The sequence below is a fragment of the Chamaea fasciata genome, unplaced genomic scaffold (assembly GCF_029207755.1).
Source record: "Chamaea fasciata isolate MVZ Bird 193981 ecotype frontalis unplaced genomic scaffold, bChaFas1.0.hap1 SCAF_6, whole genome shotgun sequence".
Taxonomy (NCBI): domain Eukaryota; kingdom Metazoa; phylum Chordata; class Aves; order Passeriformes; family Sylviidae; genus Chamaea; species Chamaea fasciata.
Genome location: NW_027094091.1, coordinates 43103590 through 43129261, shown reverse-complemented (window position 1 = coordinate 43129261; position 25672 = coordinate 43103590). Strand labels below are relative to the sequence as shown.

The window sequence follows — 25672 nt, the reverse complement described above, 5'->3', positions numbered from 1 at the left end:
GTTAATATATTGGGAAAGTAAATGCTGCAGTTCAAGAATCAGGCCCAGCTTTGCAGTCTGTACTGGAGAGAAGTCCTGCTTGAGGAAAATGGTCGAAATACAAACTGTATGTATAATTTTCAATGCTTTCACAAGAATATTCTTGTATAATTTGGACTGATCTGCATGACTAGTCAGGCTGAAAAGGTCAGGCTGAAGATTATACAGCTCTGGTGTGCTGTGGGAGTCAAAACCACATGTTCCCATGTACGGCTGGTCTGTGGGTGACACCCCTCGTGGGAAGAGTTTTCCTCTGGCTGTGGCACTGAGCATCGTTATCCCCTGGGGTGATTACCCTTACAGCAGTCCCACAGCAGCAGAGAGCCCCCGAGTGAAGGGCAGCGCTGCTCCCCCCCATATGTTGGGTACCCTTTCGCTTCACTCGGCTGGTATCGACCCCGGGCCAAAGCCTGGGGAGCAAAGCAGGTAATCCAGCGTGTCCTGGGGAAAGAGCACTCCCCTCTCCTGTCCCTGTGCTGCAGGCACTGCTGCCAGGGCAAACTGCCCCGGCCCCGGCCTCCTTCTCTGGATAACACGAGTCACGGGTCCGTGTAGGAGATGCACCTCTGCAGCTGCAGGTCAGGACTGCCTCCTGGGGGTGGCAGTCGCAGTCGCGTTTCGGACCGGCGCTGGGTCCATCTAGGCAGAGCTAAGTGGGTGCCCTGAGCCGAGGTACGGCTGGGAGAGACCCCAACAAACCAAAAATGCTCTTTTACTGAGAGGTGGGCACCCAAAATAGCTCCTTTTCTGAGAGCTGGGCGAGATTTCAGCCATTGTCTGGAAAGACGCTGCTTTGGTGCATAATAAACCTGTTTATAATAGTTTACTGGTCTTGTGAGATCCGACTCAAAAGGAGGCCAGAGAACTAATCCAGTACAAAACTAGACCTAGAGCAACCTCATTGGAAGGGAATGGGAGTCTGCAGCGGGTGCTGCCCTTTACTGTGGTGTAAGACCATGCTGCTCCTATTTTCTTGTCACTGATACTCACAGAAAGTAAAACTTAAGCCATTCTTAAAGCCAGAACAGAGAGTAAGTGCTTGGGATGTATTACCGTGTATATTGCTGATAATGTCGGTGCAGGATGTGTCCATTGCTCACCCCTCAAACCCCCTGCCAGGCCAGTTCTCCCACGACCCCTTCCAGCCCTCCTTTAGTGCACGTTTGAGGAGCCCCTGGGCTGTGGGTCAGCATGATGGTAGTAGGAGGGGCAGAGTGGGGCAAGAGTGAGTGCCTGAGGACAGGAGGGTAGCTGTGTTACTCCCCAAGGTATCAACACTTTCTGGGACTTTGTAGTCAAGTCCTCTTTTGCACCTCTCCTGAGAACTAGACAAGCATTGCCCCAAAATGCAGATTTCTAAGTCTGTACCTTAGACAAGTGTGTTGCTGATGTGCTGTCTAGGAAAGAGAGAGAGAGAGAAAAAGAGGTGACTAGTTTCTGTCTGGTCATTGCTATGATGCTCTCATTCTGAGGTTGTTTGAACATTAAGAGCATTAAACAGAATAAACATTGTCTCAGGCTTTCTGGATACTCCCAGGCCATTATATACCTCTCTAATGAAATTGTCTATTGGAAAAATAGATGGAAGTAATGCTTTACTTTATTAATAATTTTTAAATCTCTAGTTGGAAATATATCTCTCATTTTCATTTTTTTCTTTCTTTTCCCTTAAATCTACTGAAAATTACTTTAGCAGATCTATCAACTTGGAGACTCCCATTTGAGTATTTTAACTGAAATAACCTGAGAAATGATTGATCATAAGAGAAAGATGGCAACAGTCACCCAAGGACAAATCATGGGAGTAATTCACTGCTTTCCCTGGAGTCAAAATTGATCTATTGATAAGAACAATCTGAAATATCCCAACAGAAATATAATGAAATATACAGCAGCTCTCTCTCTTTTTTTTTGTTTGTTTGTTTGTTTTGCCTTGCCTGAATTTTAGGAAGCTGACAAGAGTAAGTTATATATGTACCATTTACAGCTGTGCACATCTCAGCCTGAGTACTTGTGACATCAATAACAAGTAATTAGCATCCATAGACTCGAGTGGATTAGCAGGACTATGGAAAAAAACAGAACCTGTGGACACTAAAAACTTTATTAGAACAACTTGTTTAAAATCTCAGACTCTTATATACAATTAAGTAATATTGTGTCTTTCAATATTTACATTACAAAATAATTTGGAAGAGCTTTTTGATAAAAGAGTTGAATATACAGCAGTCTCACATCAGAAAGGTAACCAAAGTTCAATTAAGGGTCCCCCAATGAGTTTAGCATTACAAAAAAATATTTTTTTTAATCTCAGAGCAAGCGTTACCTATGAATCTATAGCTTATGATTATCTAGAAACTAAAAGAATGTTCCTTTTTGGTGAGGTTAATGTTAGGAGGTTATGTGCTTTACAAGTGCAGGACTCGTATGGAAATAATTCGCTGCTGGTAATATCAGCAACCTTATGTTTGTAACTTTATGGAGGAGTTATTTCTATTTTGTTAAGATACTGACTTTTAGCATATCTAGGAGAGGTATTGGTTCTTAATTACCCTTCGTATTACCTATGTATTCCTCAAACAAATCCTCTTTTGGATCTGTAGCTTTTCTGCAGGACAAAAAAGCCTCACGCTGTAAATTAGATGTCAAATTGTCTTGAAGTGCTGGATAACTACTGAAATTATTGAAGGAAATGGAAGAAGAGGTAGCAGTTCCTTAAGGGATCATCACATTTGTAAAACATTTTAAAGACACTTCCTGTTTCCAGGCTTTTTCTCATTTTCTAATGAGGGGTGATAATTTGAGTTATCAGCTAGTGGTAGATGTTGCAAGGTGATGGTGAGATGGGTGTGCTCAGATCAGGCTAATGATGAGGATATTACCACAGAGGCTTAAATGCTCTGTAGTGGATGGTGAGAAAATAGTTTTTAGAGTTTGCTGCTATCTTATCTGCTGTTTGGCTCTCCTTTTTACTTTGGGGGTTAGAGGACCTGACTGTGTGAATGATTAAGGGAAAATGAAGGTACATCAAAAGAAGGTGTACAGTTAATACTCATGAACTGGAATATTATTACAGTGTTTTGGCTGTATTCATGGAGGCGTGAAATGGTTGAAATCCCCTGTAATTCAATCCACCCACAAAATTAAAATACTGAGGCAAAAGTGTGCAAAAGGAAATGACCAGGAGCTGATAAGGAGTGTAAAGCAAACAGGAGAGCAAGGGGCGTGCGGGTGAGCAGAAGAGGGAAATACCAAATGGGGTGAGGGAGGAGAGGGGCCAAAGCAGTGTCCATGGTGGGGCTGCCCCCCTGAACCGGTGTCCACAGAAAGGCTTGCCTGTGAGCCGGTGAGCAGGTGTTGGGCCAGAGTGGCCGTGGCAAATGCAGACCTCAGTGTGAAAGTTATGGTCAAAGAGAGAGACCAGTGAGGTGAAATAGAGCAGTGCAGCGCTGGGCTGAGGAATCAGATTAATGAGTGATCCCCTCCAAGGTTTAGGGCTAGGGGAAGAATAATGATGATGTATAAATGTTCAGGGAAAAGAGAAGTACTAAAAATTGTATTTGTCTAGTACTGAGGGAATCTTAGAAATATCCATAACTATACTGAAATGCAAATTACTTGACCCTTGGTCTGTTTCACACAAGGAAGACAAGACCTGATTACAGGTGAGATTTGATGAAATGGTACATTTTTCAATAATAACACAGCATATATTAAGTTTGTACTTTTAAAAATCAGCAGATAGAGAAAATTTCTGTCAGAATTGGTCAAGAAAGTGCCCAAATCATTGTTTTGTATTTTTAAATGCTGAGAAAAGTTCCTGAAGAGACAAGTAAATTCTCTAGCATGCCAGAATTTTGAGAGGGTAAGTGACATGAATAATTATAAACCTCTAACCTAGACATTAGTTCTGGGCAAAATTGATTTTAAAGCTTTATAAAGAGATTGATCAGTCATGAAGACTGGAATAAGAATTAATGCTTAATGGCATAAGGTTCCAGAAGATACATTCTCTCAAAGGTAAACTTGAAAAATAAAATATACAAGTAAAGCTTAATCTCTGGGAAACTTATTTGGAGCTGTGCAGCCTTTTATCTGGCAGAAGGACCATCTAGAATTAACATTAGCCCCAAATCATCAACATGCACAGCACAGGCTCTTTTCAAATGCCACAGCAAACTGAGTTAGTGCACTGCACTATTATCAGTGTGTGGCTTGGACAGGTGATGGATCATCAGTGTGCCAGAACTGAGTTAAGCCGTACAATGTCACCTTTGGGAGTTGGTTAATTTTCAAAAGCAAAAATAAATAAAGTATGAAAGGCAAGGACTCCTATTCTTCATGTCTAGCTGTGCTTCAGCTCTCTCCAGGGAGAAGGCAGCAGCTGCTGGACACAGAGCTGTGTGGACTGGAGCATGGTGTGGTGAGAGTCACTGCTGCACACTGGTGGCTTGAACTGCTGGGTCCTGCTGACTGCCCTCCAACCGCACATCTGGTAATGGTCTTAAAATACAGCCTTTTATCTTGTACCATTAAAAAAAGACCCCAGTCCCTCTGTTTTGGGCATCTTCAGGTTACTGCTTTGCAAATTGTGGGAAACCTGAGCAAAATATCTTTGTCTGTTGGAAAGGAGTAGCTAACAAAACTACTACTGGAAAATACCTACTTCAATTTTTTAACATTTTCTACATTTCAGTCTTTCACTTTTTCTTCCCCTTTTGACTGCATTCTTTCAAACCAATATTCTACATGATGGGTTTACTGTCAGGAAATACTGGAAATGTTTAAAAAAGAGATTGTGAAAGATGAACCTAAAACATTTCTTTCAAAGTTAAAAATCGTCCAAACAGGGAAAATTTATTTACCTCACTCATTTACTAAATCCAGTATTTGCAATAAATTGTTTTGGAACAGTGAAAAAATATTTTATTCTTTGAGGAAATTACTAATCAATTCAAATTCGGTAATAACTGAAAACAGTTAGCTCTAAACATTTTTTCCTTCGTTATTTTTACATGTCTTTAATTATTCACAAAGCTGAACCATCCTCTGTATTTGTCAGCTGTTAGTGATACTTAGATGCCATCACAGAGGCTTGAGGCATTTGTTTTCTCTCCTTAATTAAACTATGCATGCTAACTTATTAGTGAATTATTTGCAGGCAAACAAAACCGATCATATTAAACATGTATTGAGTGGAAAGGCATTACATATTTAGATAGAATATGAGGATAGGTGGGACATAAGAAATGGTAGGATATGACTGTTATTTTAAATAAAGCAAGAGAAGCTTTGCCCAGACAAGGGTCCAGTTTTATGTGTGTTACATATTTAAGCTACATCCCTAAGAGACATGGTATCTAGCTACATCCCTAAGAGACATGGTATCTAAAATCAATGGACACAGTTAAAACATTCATATTCCCACCTTGAGGTATCCCGGGAGTCTGATTTCTTTTTTTTCATTGTATCTAAAGGTGACTGGGCACTCTTAGAAATCCATGTCTTTCAGATATTGCAGGCTCAGTATTTAAAAACAGAAGCAGCAGGAAACCTCCTGCATCTGAAAACCTTGACCAAGTAGTTATGCATTAAACATACCTATCTAAGTCTGTATTTAATGTGAGTACTGAATTGTTCAATTTTTCAACCCCAACCAATTTTTTGGAAAAAAATAAATGTTTTTAAGTTGAATATTCCTGAAGTAGGTGGTTAGAGAACAGCCCTGGGCAGGGAGAAGAGTTACATAGGGAGAGCTAGCCCAGGGCACTCATGTGTGGAGATAACAAACTGAAAGGCAGTCTCAAAATAATACTTTTCACTTCTACAGTGCCTTTAATCTGAAAACCAAAAAGCACTCTACAGAGTCCATGCCCTTGCTGGGCTGCAGTCACTCATGGCTATTCCTTTGAGAGGCTTTTCAGCTGCTGTCTGTCCTCTGAGCTGGTCTGTCAGTCCTAGCTTACTACCTCCCCAACAGCAGTCCTGTGCAAATCAGTGCACTGCTCAGAAAAAGTAAATTGCGCAATAAACATTGCATAGGTATGAGCTTCATATCCACCAAACCAGGGCAGTCCAGAATTATGGACACTGAAACAAACATCCTCAAAACCAAACCAAAACAAAGAAACCCACCAAACCTGGAACAGAATTGCTTTTAAATGCTGCACAATACACAACTGCAGAACTAGATAGAAACATGGACTACTTTGAGAATTTTTAGCAGGGGTGAAAAAGAGGTTTCTCTTGATTTGATGAATCTCATTGCAAAAAGAATTTAAATCAGTCCTTGAACCTGCTACAGTGCTTTTCTTCTTTTTTCTTTTCTTTTCTTTTCTTTTCTTTTCTTTTCTTTTCTTTTCTTTTCTTTTCTTTTCTTTTCTTTTCTTTTCTTTTCTTTTCTTTTCTTTTCTTTTCTTTTCTTTTTTCTTTTCTTTTCCTTTTCTTTTCTTTTCTTTTTTTTCCTCCTTTTTCTTTTCTTTTTTTTCCTCCTTTTTCTTTTCTTCTTTTCCCTTGGTGATGTTTCCTTTCTGAAGACCATATAAAGCAGGACACAACAAAAGCATTTGCTTCTCTGGCCTTTTGAGATGAATTATATTTAAATCCAGTTCTTCCAATATCTGGGAGATGATGAGCTTGTGTGCTGCATCCCTTTAGCCATTTCTTTGCTGTCTTGAGGACTTCACGATTCACCATCACTGTACACGTGGAAAAGAAAAAAACACTGTAGTCATGCTGTTTGGTTAGTTGTCTCAGCAGGAAATAACATCAAAAGTATCTCTTAGAGTTCATGAGAAGGTGTTACCAGAAAATAAATCTGTCACTTACGCAATGGATGAACTGATGCTGGCAGCAAGGGCTGCTCTGGTTCCTGTCTGATGGTACATGGCTGCCCAGCAGAGCCTTTCTCCTGCTCCCAGATCTCTTTCCACAGCTGAGGATAACTTTGGAATTTTTGGTTTACATCTGACCTCATAACAGATGTGTTTTCTCTTTGTCTCACTGATTTCTGCCCAAGTGGCTTGCTCCCCAGCACTCTCTAAATAGTGTTTGCCTCATGCCAATGTTAAAAAATGTGACATCTTATATTGGCTGATTAGAATTCAGTCAGCAGGGATAACAGCAGGGTTTAAAACCACCTCTGAAGCTAAAAGGGCCAATCATAATCTTACTATTTCACATTTTTACTTAAGTCTCTTGCCAAATTGAGGCACATTCACAGTACTTCTTTCTGTACTGACTTACCATCCACCCAAAACATTTCTCCATAAGAAGGAGCCATCCGTTTTCAGACAGACTGGGAGGGTACCTAGCAGGACCCAAGACAAACCAGACCTCTCAGGTGAGGGGGCATAGGGGGTTTGTACTCCACCCCCTACAATGACCCATGCTGTGAAGGGGACAGGCTGCAGTTATTTTTCTGGGACAGTAAAGGTCCCTGGAGCAGAGACTGGTCTCTACACCCTTGTGTTCCACAGATTATCAGCCCTTGCCTGCTGCCCCTGCACACGCTGCCTGCTCCCTCCTGCATGCACAGAATGGGAGCCCTGGCCCAGGGCAGCTGGAGGGGGGTGGGGGGTTGCAATTCTGTGCTCAGGTACAATCAGGATTCTAGCAGTAGGTTTCAAAGGCAAGAGGTTTTAATTCAAATATATATGTATTGAAAAGTGTCTATAAATTTTGAAAATGTGTATATACATATGTTTTAACTTAGCCTAGAAGGCCAGGGTAGGTGACCTCCACCTATCAGGGATCCCAGGCTGTTGTATCTTGCCTCCTGTGCACAAATGTGCAGCCTTGATGCTCATGAGTACAAATTTTGCCATAATAATACCTTTGTTTCCTTTTATTTCTTAGTCTTTCACTTTCCCTGCTCAAAAGAGCTGCTGAAAACATCTATTTATCTGTATGTGATTCTCTTTCTGACTTTATTTATTCATCTAAGAATTTGATTGGGAAAAGCAGCAGATCTTGGACTGATAAGGTTCAATTGCAAATAAACGGAAAGCAATTTTTTTGTTTACCTAGAAATCCCACCACTTCAAATATCTTTTCACATTGAAATGAAGCATATTTCAAAATTTCATGTGAAATGAATTTTGAAGAAGTAGCCTTGGGGTAAGGGAAACACTCAACATAGAAATATTTTACCACCACACAGTTCTGTTCTTCAAACGTTCAAAATTTTTATTTAAAAATTCACTTACTCTGAAGAGTACTTTTGGAACAACCTTCATTCTGAAAATGTCAAAGTGTCATTATTGAAATATTTTGTCTCATATGCTTTCAAAATTATATCAAAATCATTCATAGTTCAAGACATTTGAGTCTTGATGAACTTCCCCTCAGCATCTCTGTGAAGCAAGAAAACACCATCTCTGTTCAGTGTAGCCTCGAGATGTTTCCCATACTGAAATATCAATAAAATCTAAAAAATAAACTACCCTAATTTTAGAAGAATTTTGCCTAAACATATCAGTCTTTCAGAATCTTAAATTGAATCTAATATTCTTGCACTTTGTATTCAACTAATATCCCTTGTCTGAGCAGCTCTGAATGTTTTAGGGATAAATCTCCTATTTTTATTTGCATTTGTTTGCCTTTCTACAATTTAGGGGCATAAATTTCTCTAATCTAGTCTGATGCTAAGATACCATTCGCAAGAAAATTTGCTTAGATAATGTGTATGCCTTTTCTCTGACTGAAGCATACTTATCTGAACTGGGTTGTTTTTTTGTATCAAGGCTTAAGCCTCACTGTAGTGTTCTAAAGTAACTCTGTTTTACAGGTGGGGAGCTTGAGGTAAGGTGTAGCCCAAAGATGCTTTTTGATAGCCAGGAGCAAAACCCCCTTCTTCTGATGAGGTTAATGCAAATTCAGTACAAAAACACTCCTTTAGCAAGGATGGTGAAATGTCAGCTAAAGCTGGTAGGCCATGATTTTTTTTTCCCCTCCTTAAAATGAATTGTTAAAGATTTTGAAAGTAAACTTGGTGCTAAGGATGGTGTTGTGCCTAAAAAGCCTTTTGCAGTATGAGTTCTGCTGGTGTTAGCCTATGGCTGAAGCACCCTTTGTCCTATACTCCCTGCTATAGTCAGTGGTATGCTCAGCAAATCTGCTTTTAGAGAACTGCTGTGCAGCTGCCTCTCCTTAACAATTTTCCCCCCTCTGAGTTATCATTTAGCAGCAGGAAGGGAAGACCCAGATGGCTACAAATCCAGGATCTTTTCCAGTTGCTAAGGGTAAAATTAATGCGCTTGCTTGCATCTGGAGCATAGGATCTAAGCCTTTTTTTTTTTTTTTCCAAACAAAACTGAACTAAAACAACAATTATTTGACTTGCAATAGGTGTAAAAAGAAACCTTTTATATGCAAGTGGGTGTGGTAGACAAGCCCCATCCAAAGGTTACTCTGAAACTGAAGCTTTGGAGCAACTGAGCTGCAAACGCAGCAGCAGCGGAGATTTAACATCCCTATTTCACTCCTGGGCAGGGAAATTCTGAAAAGAGGATTGGAACATTACGACAGTCTACACTGAGAGGTGCAATTCTGCCAGAGTCATGTTCAGCAGAATTATCTGATGCCATGGGCAGCAGAAGACCTAGGTCCTCTCCCTGCTTCTGGCCTTGCCTGATTGCATCACTGCTTCCCTGCACCAGGGATTTCTTGGCACACAGGGTGTTTTGTTTGTTATCATAATCTGGCACAGAGAAGCTGCTTTGCCCACTCCTCAAAATGCAGCTGCAACACAAGGGTGCAGGCAAGGGCAATGTACAGCCTCTTGTTTCCAGCTGGAAACAAGAACCAGAATTTTTAATCAGGGAAAATTGCAAGGGGTTTGGGAGTTCTGGCCAAAATCCTGAGGAAACCAACCAGAAAGATTTTAAGTTTACAAGCTGTCAGGATTGCAGTTTTGCATCCCACTGGGATCGCTGCTTGGACTATCAACTAGTGCCAGCTCTGGGGGAGTGCTGCAAGGGGGCACTGGGAAGATCCTTCATGTTTCTCATTCTCATTTTTTTCCTTGGAGTCAGACAAGTCCCTGTCTGTAAGGTCACAGTTCCAGCCAAAACATCTGGCAGTGGTTCCAAGAATGTAAAGGCACCAGGTGGCAGAGGGGAACCGGGTGTCTTTGGTGAAGAATGCCAAGGAAGCTATGCTGAATGCTTGTATTAACACCTTGGGAAACTGTGATTAAAGTCTGATCAGTGAGTGAAACTCCATCTGTGCCATCTGGTTGTCTGTCTTGCACCACTTTACAATTGCAAGATTATTTAGCAGTGCAGTTTACAGGAAGAGACCTGTTTAGGAATAAGAGTGTCAAGCCTTTAGTTTAAGTTGAAGTCAAAGTTTCTGTATATAAAAATTTTTGAAACTTACATGGACCAAAGAATAATTCTATAATTACATACAAAAAAAATATATTATTTTAGAATGACATTGACCATATTTCTTCAAATAATATAATGAATTAAAGTACCTTGGGTTGGCAATTGATTCTTTTTCTTCTTCTCTTACAGTAGGCAAACATTCACAGTCACCTGGAAAAGGGTAAGAAACAAGACTTTAGTTACTCTTGGCAGTTGTTTTACATTTATTTCAAAAATGCATCAACTTTTATCATGCAGTCACTCTAGAATATATATCTGCAGATGCACTTCTGCACCCTTTTATCTGCACAGTCCCCATAGCATAAATCTTACACCTCCTTCCCTCTGATAGGTGTTGCCACAATTTATTTTTTTATTATATACATTCCAGTTCTTTATGTACACCTATACAAATGAGCTATGTTTTAGGACTGTCTCCTACACACTGCCATGGGGAGAGTTGTTTGTTAATCTTCCACTGCTGACAGTTGCACCTATGCCTCATAGTCCAGCTGGGAATTTGGGCCTGGAGTTTAGGGAACACTAACGCGCGCACACACACACACACACACACGAAAGTATGTAAAATATTTGCTCCCCTCTCTCCACAAAATTTTAAAATATATTTTACACCACTTTTTCCCCTGTAGTACACTTAAAGCCTCTCTTTCACTACTGCCACTTAGCTCATTTTCTACAAGAGCTCACAGACCACGAAGGTCAAAACCCCATCCTGTGGAGCACTGTGCTAACGCAAAGAAATGCTCCAAAGAGCTTTATGTCCTGAAAAACAAAGCATGCTGAGTAGGTAAGGCAAATGAGCCATTTGGATAGAAGGCAAGGGACCAGGAATGAAAAAATATCAGTGTTTCAGCATTTCCTAACCAATGAAAAGCTGTTCATGGTTCAAAATCAGGCCTTGGTTAACTCATGGTTTACCAAAGACCTGCATTTTTTGAGGAGACCCTGGAAGGACGATGCAGACCCCTTATAGATTTTGACTGGGGAATTCACCTGGGAGAAAAATGGGGGGAAAAATGCAAGGTATTTATAAGTAACTGAGAAGGCAGCTGAAAATGCTGCTGCTAGTAGTTATTGCATATTCTAATTGCTCCATGGGCTGATAGCCTTGCAAGGGAGGGGAAGGGCATATTCATATGTTCCTGACAGCAATTTTAAATAAATGGTGATCTGAACTATGAGCAAATGCATATTTCATCTATAATACCTCAGTGTGGAGCACAAAAGTGTACAAATTCTGGAGACTGAAAGGACTAGATGCTTCAGAGAAACTAGTATCTAGCATTAAAATGTGTCTTTAAAAATATAAATAACGTTCACAGCTATAAGTGTGTTTAATAGAAGTGTCTACTGGAAACTGAAAACATTTATGAGATTCTATCACATATTAAAAATAAACTCCCACACAAACTAAAATACTCCTCTGAAAAAATCTACCCCTGACATTTGTTCAGTTATTTCAGTAGGAGGGAATCAAGAGCACAACTAAAAATGCTGTAGGAAAAGCAGCGATACGCGTACAAAAAACTTTTCATTGATTTCCTATGCATGGGATTTACATCAGCAGGCAAGAGAGGGAGGATGGAGTAGAGGGGTTACCGTGTACCATTTTTGTTCATGCTGTTCATCCATTTATCAAGCTCTTCCATTTCTATCTCCATAACAGAGGGTGTGTCTTCTTCAAAAATAGGACTTGAGAGAAGAGAGGGGGAAAAAAGCATTACACAAAACGCTTAATTCAAACAACTTACAATGTAGTGATTTTGTATGACTTTCCTATAATTCCAGGCACATGTATAAACTCTGAAAAGCCATCCTAGCCCAGTAATCTGAGGAGATGTCAGCCCAGTGGGTGTGAACCAAGGGGCCATGAACAGATGCCAGGGAGCGGCACTGAGATGCCAGTCCTGGGCAGAGGTAGGGCCAGCTGAGACATAACACACAGAGGGACTCAGATTGTGCAGCCAGAGACATGCCAGAGCATAGGATCACTGCAGCTTCTTCAAAACTGTCCCTGCTGTAAATAGAAAACTAAAAAAAAAATAGGTTGTTTGTCCCTGCCTTCCTGGAACACATGACAGAAGTACCATTGCTCCAGTGTTAAAAGCTGAAGGCCTAAAGCTTCATCATAGCTGTGACTGACATTTGCAGTGACTTCAAAGGAAAGGTCATGAGAGCTGCATTTATTTAAATGCCTCTGCTTAGCTTCCTTTCGCTTATCATTCCTGCAGTCATACAATAGAAAATATTCTTTTAGCAAAAAAGCCATTTTTTTTTAATCTTGTAGAGCCAATTTGTGAACTTTCAGCATTGATTAGCAAGATGGAGGTCAATAAAAGGTAATAATAAAAATTATGACTCTGATAGCTCTCCACACAGCTTCTGTCTTGTTTTCCAAGCATCCAAGATATTGCTTATGTGGCAGCCAGGCAAGCCTTTCGGCCTCACCTCTGAGTAAGAAGATAAACTTGAAAAACAGGGGAGCAAGACACAGAGCTTATTCTGAATAGCAAAAGCCTGTGATGGGCCTGGGAACTGATCCCCTTTGCTCATAGGGCACCTTGTACCTCTTGTGACTGATGAAGCAGGGGGTGCCTAAGAGCAGGCTCAACGAGGGCTCTGGACTGTGGGTGTCTGTGGGGCAGCCCTTGCCTCAGTCACCACTAACTCTGGTTCTCCTGCTCTAGTCTTACACTTCAGCCACGTACTGAAGTCACACTTTATCTACCTGTTGAGATTGCTAGTTCTATTGATGGCAAAAAGTAATGGTGTTTACTGTACAGTTAATTAAAAGGGGCAGTGAGGGAGACAAAGGTTAGAGTAAAAGAAAATTTTTTTTAAGAACAATATTCATAAAATTTACCTTTTTACATTTTCGCTTCCCAGCTCATCTGGAAAAGAAGAAAGATGGTGTTCATTGTTCTGCATTATATTTATCCATTGTATTTACAGGGCCCAGACTGCATGTAAGCCTTGAATAGGGTCAAGTAAAATGGGTTGCATTTTCAGAAGGCATAAAAACTAAATTGCAGATGAAAGGCAAAACATCCTATCCTGTTTGCAATTTTCAGAGGAACCCATTATTTCGAATCTAAAAGCATCTCATTATTAGCTCAGCCATGCTGGGAGGAAGCCCAATGTTGGTGTTGCAGTGGGCGGGACAGGGCAGATGCACACTTCCTTCAGCAAAACAGATGTGCTGAGGGAGATGGTATCCTGAAAAGCAACCACTTCTGCAAAAAAATTGTTTACTGGAAGCATTGGGACATTTTGCTACACATTACGCTCAGGCAATTCAGCTGTGTCTGGAGACTCTGAGAGCTGCTCATGGGGAGAAGGGAAGCAGGGAGTTGGACTGCATGGCAGATTAGGTCTCAGTTAGGCAAATGAAGCTGAACTAGCCAGATGTCAAAAGGGATCCAATCTACACATGACTCCAAGACAAAGTAAAAGATTGGGGGGGGGGGAATGGTGTCACAGACATAATTCTGATACATATCTTTACCTGATAAATATCTTCACTGAAATACCTGTCTTAAATCACCTTATTTTTAATTCATTGTTGCCAATGGGTGATACCTCCCAGTTGTTCCACCATATTCCCAGACTGCAAAGCCACCCCAGCACCACAGAGCCATCTGCCCCAGCCTTGAGGATGCTCAAAATCCCTGGCTGGCACAGGGCATGAGATCCTAGGATTGTGTTCCTGAAAGGCACCACACGCCCTAACCCTCTGAAGAGTGTACCTGCATTTCAATCACCCAGAAACAGGCAGGCAACTGGGTGCCTGGCTGCAAATTCATAGTTTGTTAGTGGGAAACCCAGTGATCAGGCAAATGCAACCTAAAAATGCCCTGAAAACTTGAGTTAAAATCTATGTTGAGTGTGTTGCACTGTCTGCAGGCTGATGAGCTCATAGCTGCACTCTGACCATGCAGAAATACTGATACAACCACCTCAGAATTCCACTTACCAACTATGTGATTTTAATATGACACCTCAGTTAGTTCTCCTGTGACTTGACACTTCAAGTTTCCAATTCCTTTGTTAACAGATCACGGCACCTTACTGAAGCATTGCTCACCCTACTGCACCACCCAGGCAGTCTGACCTAGCTCATTTGCTGTGATGTCTTCATAGCAGCCTCCACCCTATGGAATCAGGATTCCTCAAAATTCTTCCTTAAAATGATTTGTTTTGTTGTTCTTATTTTATTGAAGCTCCAAGCAGCTTTACTTTGAGGGCACTATGGACAGTAGAAGCATTAATTTCACCTTGCCTAAAGTTTTTGAGCATAAAGACAGAACAACCATTTGCAGCCACAGTTACATCCCTGGCATTCTCAGCATTTCCAGGAGCCAGAGACTGGTGCCAGGGCTCCCATGGGTGTGGCAGCATGAGCAAGACGTGCCAAGAACCAGAAGTATCTCCTGCCCAAGGAGGAGTGTGTGACCAGGTACTGCTGGCTGTGAAGGATTCCTCTCTTACTTGCAACTACAATCAGAGAAGGACACATCCTAAGTGTGGCATCCCATGCCTGAAAATTATGTTCTGTTAATGTTGAGCACATCCTAGCAACAGCCTTTTGATGCACAAAAAGACAAATTTACCTTGCTTGGACTTTTTCCTTTTTTGATGCATTACAAAAAATGTGATCAACAAAATCAGCAGGAGCAGCAGTGCCACAGGGACAACATATATCAAGATGGACTGTTCTTCTGCTTCTAGACTGTCCTCATCATTCACAGCATTCAGTTCAGTACTTGGAGAACTCTGTGTCTCAAAGCTGCTTTCAGCAGTACTTGCAGTTACAAGGATTGGCTCGTGGTCATCCACGGTTGAAGGAACCGTAGCAGGAAGATGTGTTGCTGTAAAAGTGGGTAATATCGATCCATCTCCTGATCCATCATTTCCAGGGTCTGTCAAATACATGAGGACAACTTAACATCTTAAGGGTTTCATTAGGACTATCAGTGAGTCACAGCGTACACCTTTAGTATATACTTCCCATTTGATGGATAAAAAAACCCCAGCAGATGCCCCATACACACAGATTGGAAGCTGTGGGCACTGGATGTAAAATTAGATCTCAACTTTGTCACATAATCTTACCAGTCATGACCATGTTCTTCAGCTGACTTCTACTGGGACACGTCAGTGTGTGTCATCTGTCTGCACTCAGCTGCCTTGCATAAACAGACTTCTTTTCCTGCAGGTTGGCATCCGGTCTTGCTCACATGTGAAATTATTCTGCTTCTCAGTAAACCACACCAGCCTGTTTTGCTTCTCAGTCTTGTCTCATACATCCCTCCCCTTACCCAAGGAGTCAGGTATTGCCTTCTGAGAGACCATTATCCCTGGTTCACCAATTCCTTTGGTTCACTCATCTTTCTGTTTCTGTGCCTTTCAGAATTTGTTGAATTTGTCTCACTGTGAGAAACAGAATTGGTGAAAGGAAGTCTGAAGGATGCAAAAGCTGCTGACTTCCACTTCTGCATGGACTAGAAGAGATGGTAGTAACATGGGGACCTTACTGCATACAGGTCCAATTAACTGTTCCTCTGACTGATTCTACAGGCTGGCTGAAGGAGTGTGTGGCAAAGCATCAGCGCTAGATATTCCCCATAAGTGCTAGTGCATAAGTGTGGGTTTTGAACTTTGATCTCAGTCCTGGTTTCATTTATCATGTATTTTGAAAGAAAAGTGGCTAAAATTGGCTGGGTAGGTAATAGTGAAACAAGTGCTTTTTGTGTGTTTAGGTATTGACTGTCACAGAGTTTAAAAGCTTTAAAGAGGTACAGCAAATTCTGGGCTGATACTGTATTCTATGCTGATGCCAAAAATCCTGTTGTAGCCAAAGAATCAGTCTTTAGAAAAATTACAACAGCAAAATAATTTTCTTGGCGAGAAATGAAATGATTGGGGGGTTTTGTGCTGTCTGCCCTTTCAGATACAATGTTGGCATGGTGCACATCTCATTTTATGCAATAAAGCCGGATGGGATTTCTTGACTTTTGCAATTACATGTTTCTCCTCATTCTTGTAAAGTGCTGGGCAGCCAGAGTTTCCACTAGAGTTAGCAAGAGCTTAAGGTTTTCAGCACCTCAGTGCTGGCATTTCCAATCTCACAGGACTGGAACCAAAAGTACTTAGCATTTTAAATGCTTTTGTAAACACATTAATCTTCATAATGGCCCTGAGAGATGAGCAGTTATCATCTCCATTTTACAAATGAGAAATCAGAAGGACGGGGATGCTGTCCTTCCCAGGGATGCCAAGTGGGAGAGAAAAACTGGGATTAGAGCGCTATCTCTTGCTTAATCCACTCTGCAGCGTCTCCTCTCCCACCAGATTTATGTCAAAGAGGAGATGAGTATTTCATGAGACTGTATTCAAGGAAACCCAATTTCAGATGAATAAAATTATTTGAGTGTGACAGCAGTGTTTTATCTAGATTTTCATGCTGCACACAGGCTTCTGATTGTTTCACCTTTCCTAAAAATTAGGAAAGAATTTGAATACCTAATGTAATACTGTGAAGGTCACCAGACTCCTGCACCACAATGGGACAAGGAAAATGACAGCTTTTCTGTGGCAAAGCACTTTGTATCAATAGTCTCTCTGTCTCTTCTGTATTTAGTATTTCAGTCAAGAGCAAAACAATATCTCTGCCTCTCTTGCAGGTAACTACCCCCTTAGGTGTGTGCTGCTCCACCCTTCCCGTGACCTGCTGGCTGTCCTTAATCTTATCGCAGAGGACAGGAGGGAGAGCCCCTCTCCCTTACTAGTTTGGCCATTTGACTTTTCTTTTCCAAGGTAGTTTGTAGTTCCGAGCGCCTGCAGCCACTCCATTTCAATTGCTGTTGTGCAGAGCGGCGAGGCAGCTCGAGAGATGTCTGTGCTGCAGACTGTGGCATGATGGACTGTGCCACAGGCAGAGCTGATGGCCCACCACAGCCTCACTGAACCTCTGCAATGACCTTGCATTATTTTCCTCCTCTAGCCATTGCACTTGAAACCCATTACCTGCCACATTTGATACATTGGGAGGGACAAGCCTGTTGCTTAAAATAGGAAAAGGGTGTGGAGAAAATACCTTGCTCTTTGTTTATTTGTAGAGTGAAAATGGATTTTTCAAATGTCTAAAGCATGGTGTGGCTTTAAAGCAAAGCAAACAGTCACACCTCATTAACTGCAGTGATAAACTTTCAGCTGCAGAGTATATTGTGCTTGATTTCCGAGAGAGATTTTTCCAGTATCTCTGCCACTTTGCCTGGTTTTGAACTATGAAGCAGACTTCAAATCATTTGTCTCTGTGTGAAATAGAATTACCTTTTCTAGTCTCTAGGCAAAGAAAATGGCAAATCACAGGGAGTGACCTTGCTGCCACATATTTTTTTTCACTTTGCATAATCCCAGGGACAAAACAGCATCTCTCTGGGTTCACCATTTCCTCTTACAGAGATCTTTTCTCTGAGTGAATTAAATACATCTTTCAGCAGAAGGGCAGCCAATTGCACAATGTTCTTGAAAGGATATTGCTCTTATTTCCTGCATTTTACCTGCTGCCTCAACATATCCAGCTCCCCCATCACCTCTGAGGTACAGAGCTCAGCCTCAAGGGATGCCTCACCTGTCAGCCAGCAGTTGCTCTCACTCAGGCCACCCACACATCACCCTTTTTACACAGTAGGAAAGCACAGCCTGCACCTGGGTTGGCCCAGTGGCTTGTATCAGGGACAGATTTGTGCCTCCAGTCCAGCAGGGAGAATCAGGTTCAGACCTCCCAGTGCTGCTGTATCGCCTGCCACAGCCACCCACTCAGGCCACATGAGACACACGTGGTTGACCTCAAGATAGTTGCTATTTTTCATAGTGTTTCAATTTAAAGTGCTGAAAATAGCAAGTGGGCTGTGTTGCAGCTGGCCTGGGTGGCTGTTTGGTGGGGTGGATGGAAGCTGGGCATTACCCAAGGCTTGGACCAGGGCGAAAGAACATCTGAAAGTTGGAGATTTTCTGAAGTACTGTACAAACATTTTCTCCACGCCAGATTTACAGTGATAATTCATACTATGAACTGTCTTGTCAGCTGTGCTGGGGTTTCATCTTGCAGACATCTACTAGCTCCCTGCAAATGGGAATCTTACAACAATACAGCATGACATTCAGGATGGAAAAGCATGGCTAGTGGAGTGTAACAAAGAGCAAGTCACATGTGACCATATAGATATCTCCTTGACTTTGCAAAGCCTGTGCCCTTTCTCTTGTGGAGCTCAGCCTCATGGTGTTGGCTACATTCCAGCATCCATACTCATCCCTCTGCTCATCTTGTCCAAGGAGCAAATGCTCATACAGCATCTGAACCATCCAGGGCATGAATGCTGGTGACTTCTTCCTGTGTTAAGGGAAGTGGATGGGAACACACCGCAGCTTCAGCCCAGCCTGTATTGCCACTTTCCATGCTTTCAAGAGAAGAAGGGAGAGGGGCTGGCATGCAGCTGCATCTCACTCTGATGGGAAGGTGGGCACAGCTGGAACTGGAAGCTAAGTAGCTGGAGCTGGAAGCCAGGAAGTTCTCAGGGTTCCACAACTGAGGTATAAGAGAATCTGGAACTCAAGGGACAAAAATACTTGAGCAAGCACTAGCAGCATCTCATAAAAGGTTTGATTAATGGTTCTTACAAATTATGAAAAAGCTATGTCTCTGTAAGCAGATACCATGATATAAGGTACTACTCAATATTTTTTACTTTAAAAATATGCTTGGATCACTGCTAGACTTTGCTTGAGTTTTGGAGGTGCTCCCAAACCTGCTTTTTATGGGAGACAGAGGTAGTTGAATATACTAAGCAGTTTTACAGACTGGAGTCCAAAAAATTATGTCTCAATCAAACAAACAACATTTCTGTTGTTGCAGCATTTCTACCTCAGGTTTGTGCTGCGGCACTCAGTGGTGGTGATATGGGCTTCCTGATGAAGTAAGCAGGCAAACAGGTTTCTGAATTCACTTGGATGCGAGGCAAAGGAAAATAGCAAAGGAAAATAGCTGGCAGTCAGCAAATTCAGTTTTGTTGTAGAACCATCACTCTCTCCTGCCTTGCCATCAGACTCAAGGACTGGGTTCTTTCAAGGGAATTTTTCATATTACACTATAGTGCCTACTGACAGAAGGAAAAGCAATGAGATAGAGAAAAAGAAAGAGCTATGTCAGTTGGATAGCCAGGCTTACTAGTTTGAAAGGAAAATTTTTATTTCCCCAAACCTTCCCATAAGCTATACAAATGCAGCGAAAGGAAGGCTCGTGAGAAGGTGACAGAACAAGAAAAGGTTATAAAGCTGGAATAAAGTTACCATATCCTATATCACTCTGCTCCGTACACACATTCTGTTGGTGGTGTAGTCATACCACTCCACATGGTCTGTATGAACTCTTGTGTACTGCTTGGCTCATCTCTGCACTGTTCCTCTCTCCACATTTCAGGTTGCTGCAAGAAGAGCTGTTTCTTGCTGTGGCCAGGGCTTGCCCGGCTGCCTGTTGTGGCAGGTCTTGCCTGTCAGTCTGGCTGGAAGAGGAATCCTTAAAAGCCTGCAGGCTAGCTGTTGGGAGCATACACTCTTCTGATGAGGGAGCACAAGCATTTCAGGGTGGCTAATCTGTAGACAAGATCCTATTAAAACGAGGTGCTTAGAAAGCGTTATCTAGGTATAACCTGAAAGAGGAAACAACTGTTTAAGCTCATTTATACAAGATGGAAACTGCTTTTCCTCACTGTATTTCTATACAGCTGAAGTGCTGCATTAACAGGCAGTGTTGCCAATTCAGTCACACATCTTAGAGTCAAACTGTGAACCTGTACTCTCATTGCTCACCCCAGTACTAAAGGCTTCCGAGACCAATTTATGCATTTAGTTGCTTCTCCTTAGTCTGATGGCCTTCTGGCTCTGCATCTGTGATACCCGTGTGACCTCACTGTGATGCAAATCTCTCAGCTCTCCTTGCTCTCAAGAGGACCCTGAAATTAAAGATTCAAAAGCTCCAGAGGCTTTCCAGCTATCATAAAATCTCTTGAGGGAAAAGAGACTGGTGTCACTGTCTGAAAATTAGTATACAATCTTGCTGATGTACATGAGAGATTTTCTGAAATGTCCCTGAAGCAGCTGAATGAAACAGTGAATGTGTGTGTGGCTAAAATGGAGGAATGGAAGTAAAAACGTAGGGAGAAGTAGATGTGTTCAGTAGAAAGAATTTTTCTTCTGCTTTTTAGAGCACTGCACTTTGGAAAGAGAAAATGTAGCAAATCCTAATTTCTTACATTGTTGCTTTGCTAAAAAATTTTTACAGGTGATTGTAACAGGTTCAAACCCATTCTCAGTTCATTACTGGAGGGGGGAACAGGTCAAAAGCATTGCTCCCTTAGAGACCTTGGCTTTGCAGGGGAGAAAACCTAAGACACTTCTCTTCCAAGGAGAGTCACTGCCTGTGCTCATGGTACAAGCTGCTGAATATCCGGCTCTTTGATAGCAATGTTTCTTTGAATGACAATTGAAAACAATAGCACAGAGACACAGAAAAAATAAAGCACTACCTGCAACCACCCCAGCTCTCCCACTTGGCCATCTTACATATTTTACTGTTTCTCTCCCTCGCACATTTTCTTTCTCCCCGTGTCAGACCACTTATGCTGCAATTTCCCACCAAACGCAGTGGGAGATGGCCTAGCCTGGGGAAAGACTCAAGGGTCAGAGCATGTAGCTATGAGCTACAGTAAGGGTCTTAATGCTTGTTACTAGGGGCAGCACACACACTTAGGTAGGTCTTCAGGGCTGCTGCAAGGCTGAGCAGTACTATCCCCTACAGTAGAGATGATGCCCTACACTGTTACCTGTAGGGCTTCCTGACTGCATTGAAGCAAGGGGAAGGAAACTGGTGCAAACCCCATCGTCCCCTCAGCACGGAGCTGGGAGAAGGCCAGCACCCAGAGCTGAGACCTCAGGAATGCTCTTAGAGCTACTGGATTACAGTGATTGTAACATTGCAGGGAGAAAACCATCCATAAATCATAATCCAAATGGCAAGGCTAGGCTTTTACGAAGTTCTGGCATGGTATGGGAACAGGACTTACAAAGACTTTAATCCGTCTGTGCTGCAAGATTTACTCATACTCTGCCTATTTTATAAATGGTCTCTAGACAGTAGACAACTTAAAAGGTGAAGACTGTGTCTGGCAAAAAGTGAAGAAGCTCCCTTAAAGGTCCTGCCCTGATGATCTGTGAGCAAGGATGGGTGAGAGCAAAGGGTCTCCCTGAGAGGCTGCTCTCAGCAGAGGGGTTCCTGACCCACCAGTGCCTGTGGGGTACATAAGCCCTACATAAACCTTCCCCCAACCAGTTTAATTTCCCCCCCCCCCAAGGCTCAAGTTCTCAACTTCCCCATCCCACCCTTGAAGCCAGAGTAAGCCCCCAGGTACATTTTGGGGCTGGTTGCATAAGCAGAAACTGCCTTTGTGTGGGGAGAAAAAGTGGGTGCCCTCCTCCCCTTCCCCTATGACTGTGGATTGGCTCCATAGAGACAGAGCTGACAGGGCTTGGGGGAGGGCTCTGGCAGGACTGACTCACTCCCAAAGAGGAACCATTCCAAAATGAACCAGAACTAAAAGGTGGACCTACTGGGAGGAAGTGGGGAGTGTGAGGAGTATCACACACCTGGTTTGTGACATATGCCCCTAATGCCCATTGCAGAGAAGGGCGGGGGGGGGGGGGGCGCCCCGTCATGAGCTGAGGGGCCCCGGGCTAAGGCGTCCCCCCCATGGGGGCGTGGTGATGAAATAGTAGCTCTCGGTACCCTGCACACGAGCTAGAGAAGCAGGAGCCTGATCACTCTGCGTTGCCTTCATTGCCTTAATTGTACTTCTCCATTTCCCTGGGACCTCTGTTTTGCTCTGCCCATGGCAGGATTTTTGTTCTTCTGACTGCTTTGATTCTGTGCTACACTCAATGCTTGCAGCATATTTTCTTAACGTGTCTGCAATGCAGCAGGGCTGTAGTAACACAGCCAAACCCAAACCATTTTATACCTCACTTAGCTCGCTCGTACAGTTAAGCGAGTCTCTTAAGTACAAGCAGCTCAGCAGCATGCCAGGAGCCTGCAGCCCAGCTCTGCACCCTGCTTATGGTAAGTACTGTTTTTCAGAGAAAAAGCACATCTACCAAAACAACAATCCCAGCAGTGCATTTCAGGACATTAAGAGAAGTCCAGTGACACCTGAAAGTGACCATCTTCTTTCCCTGCTTTCTGTAGAGCTCCCACTCGCTACAGCAGCACAGAGGCAGCAAACACTTCTAGTCCATAACAAGGCGCTTTGGCAGGGATTGGTTTGACATGGAAAGGTTTACAAGCACCACCTCGGCAAGGTTTCGCTACAAGAGCTGCCTGTCATGTTCAGTCGCTGGCTGCCAAAATGCCAGTGGAGCCCATGACCCCAGCAAACAGGCAAGAGTCTCTGCAACGACACCCCAGTGCCTCAGCATTTTGTCACAAGCTGCTTTTCCACTCATGTTTCTTCTCTTCAGAGGGTCAGAAACTAAGCCCATGGTGCCGGCCACTTTGTTCTGCAGCTGAGAGTTCAAAATATTTGTCTCCGGAACCGGCTGTTCCTTTGTTAAACCAGTTTCAGTGCACCGGGTCTGCGGAAATCGGCAGTCACCTTTTGAATGGAAGCAGTGCTTTGCCTTTAACTTTGCTAATAAACACTGATGGTATGGGTGTGGGGTTTAAAAAGTTCAAAAATTAACTAAAATTAGAAGCAAAATGCCTGATGGGTCAATATGGAAACTCCGGTTCTCTACACACCTGCAATTTAGGAAATGTAGGAATGGTAGGATTTGTTTGCTGCTGCTCAGGGATAGGTCTAAGGGGAAAAAAGTCAAAACCCCGGGGGGGGGGGGGGGGGGGAAGAAAAAGAAAAAAAGAGGCAACTGAAAACAGAGTGCGTAAACACAGCAAAAAGCAGCCGAGAGCAAGTACCCACAGATCTCCTGCCAGTGCTCAGTTTGGAGGGTGTTGCCCTCCAACTTGGTCCGACTGCTGCAGGCAAGACACGCGGTCCCACCTCGGCAGGCGAAAGGCGCTTTCTTACTCACCACTGCCGGCAGATCCCGCAGCCAGAGCCAGGGCAGAGAGCAGGGTGACGAGCCCGGGGCTCCGCATGCTGCCCCGGCGGCGCTCCCACCTGAGGGGCGCTCCGGCAGGCTCCCTGCTGCACCCGAACATCTACATTTCCTGCTTCCTGCCGGGGAGCATCTGAGCTGCATTTCTTCAGGAGATGGACTCTCTTTGATGGGTTTTAGGAAGTGATGTAATTCCGTCTGGGCCTGTCAAGCGAGCAATGATTGCAAAAGAAAGGAGAAGGAAAAAAAAAAAAAGAAGCAGAAGTTGCTCTTCAGGCACGCACTTGGCTGAAGCACCTTTATGCTGTGGGTGAGAGAGCTCCCACTCTCTTCCTTTCCTTTCACTCCTGACTTTACTACCTTCGGTCTTCATCTACACACAGTGCCACAGATCATAGAAATCAGACACAAAGCTTCATACATGTATATTAGCAGGAAGGTTTTATGTCATTTTTCAGAGCAGTTAAGCAAGAAAATTTCAATAGTGCCTCCCCTCCTGCCTTGGTTTTCAAGCTGTAGCACTCCCCACATCGAGGTGAGAGACTGCATGCATTTACAGTCCCAAAAGGCAACCCCCAAGTAGGCTGTCTTCAGCAAATGGGGTGAATGGCTGGCTCTCTTAGGAGCCTATAACTGAGTATTCTGGGCTGGTTTGTGCAGAGGAAGAGACAAAAGCTGAAAACCACATCCTTTTTTGTTTTGAGGAGGTGGCTTAGCGAGAAAGTGCTGAGACACGGATGTGATGATGGCTGCAGATGACAGGGTACAGAAGGTTTCAATCCCCACCAGGATGCAGGGCCTGGCATGGGGACCCACAGTGCCACAATTGATTGAGGTGGCAAGGGGAAGGTAATCCTGCCTCCCTTCCTGACTTCTCTTTATTTTCACTCGCCCTTGGCAGTCTCTGTCTGGGTGTGCAGACCTTGGCTGTCACCCCCCTTAAACGCTGCCCTGTCCTCTGTTCCCATCGCCTCATCACTGTCCACACACTCAGAAACATCTAAGAGCTGGCCAGGGGCTTCCACACATTTCCTGTTGGGTGGTCCTCTGTGGGTAAGAGCAATGGAGAACTTAAACCAAACATTTTCAGTCTTCATGCCTAGGGTCGATGGGCCTAGCCAGGGCTCAGAATTTGGATCTGGATCTGAACCATACATGTACCCAAGCAGGGAAGGTGTAGATTTGGGTTGTTCCACTGTAGAAAAAAGTGCTAGCTCCAAAATTAATTCCTCTGAGTTGAGGAGAATATGCACTCCAGATTTTACCCTGGAGCATCCCAGGTTAAACCCATTTTAAATACATGCATAAAATTTTCCAATAGTAATCTAAGGAAGGAGGGTTGAATGGTGACTATGTTGGAGCTCATAGTACTTCCCTTAGACATGAGTCTGTCAAAATCTGATTTCTGGTCAGAATTTGTTGAGTTCTGGAATTTGTTGAAGCTGGTGAATTTTTCTGTGATTGGTGGGAGGTGATCAATTGCTGCTCTGCTTCTCCAGCTAATAATTTTTCTTAACACACTAGTGCCTTTATAGGTCATCAGTCATAGGTTGTTTAGCTTGAGTAGCTGAGAAATAGGTCAGTGATTCATTTAATGACCAGCTTGTTGATAGATTTAAGCCACTTGAATGATATAGTTAACTAAAAACTGAACTGGTTGCTTAGTATTGGCAACGTATGTTTATGAACTTCATAAAATAGTGGGAGGGGGGGGAAAGCAAAATTGCAGCATTTGCACCTACAAGTAGATACAGAGGAGCTCTGAGTTTTGAAACCAGTACACTGACCAACTAATCAAATATTTCTAGGAGATATTCTTTAATATAATGTCATAGTCATACACAATAACACTTATCCAACAGAAGTGTCAGAGGTGAGACTTGCCAATACTTTTAAGATTTTTCTGTTAAAAATGACAGAAACTCTAAGGATTAGTAATAGTGTCGAATTGACATAGACTGTTTGAATGATGGACCTCCAGAAATTGAGGCTACCCATCTGTGCTCAGAGGTGATTTTGTCTAGTCTGGCAATAGGAAAACTGATATTGGGCTGGTGGGCAGCAGAGGCAAAGCC

General features: G+C 42.9%; 1 protein-coding gene across 3 annotated transcripts; it reads right to left on the bottom strand.

The window, feature by feature from the left end:
• Positions 1-5214: 5214 nt before the first annotated feature.
• TMEM154 (transmembrane protein 154) lies at positions 5215-23790 on the bottom strand. Of its 3 annotated transcripts, none has more exons than XM_066186136.1 (6): positions 23571-23785; positions 15041-15349; positions 13294-13321; positions 12037-12122; positions 10520-10580; positions 5215-6737 (listed from the first exon to the last, which is right to left on the bottom strand). In XM_066186136.1, exons 1-6 carry the CDS (start codon positions 23698-23700, stop codon positions 6722-6724), a joined length of 630 nt encoding a protein of 209 aa, XP_066042233.1. In that variant the 5' UTR covers positions 23701-23785; the 3' UTR covers positions 5215-6721. The 3 variants fall into 3 exon arrangements, with proteins under 3 accessions (XP_066042233.1, XP_066042235.1, XP_066042234.1); XM_066186138.1 differs by lacking the exon at positions 23571-23785 and adding an exon at positions 15543-15938; XM_066186137.1 differs by lacking the exon at positions 5215-6737 and having other exon boundaries at positions 12030-12122; positions 23571-23790.
• Between the last annotated feature and the right edge of the window lie 1882 nt (positions 23791-25672).

Excerpts from the sequence above, each read along its gene's own strand:
- TMEM154 (XM_066186136.1), bottom strand. The coding sequence starts at position 23,700 with ATGTTCGGGTGCAGCAGGGAGCCTGCCGGAGCGCCCCTCAGGTGGGAG. Across the intron at positions 13,322-15,040 it reads AAGGAAAAAGTCCAAGCAAG|ATGAGCTGGGAAGCGAAAAT; the intron begins GTAAATTTGTCT and ends CTTCTTTTCCAG. Across the intron at positions 10,581-12,036 it reads GAACAGCATGAACAAAAATG|GTGACTGTGAATGTTTGCCT; the intron begins GTACACGGTAAC and ends ACCCTTTTCCAG.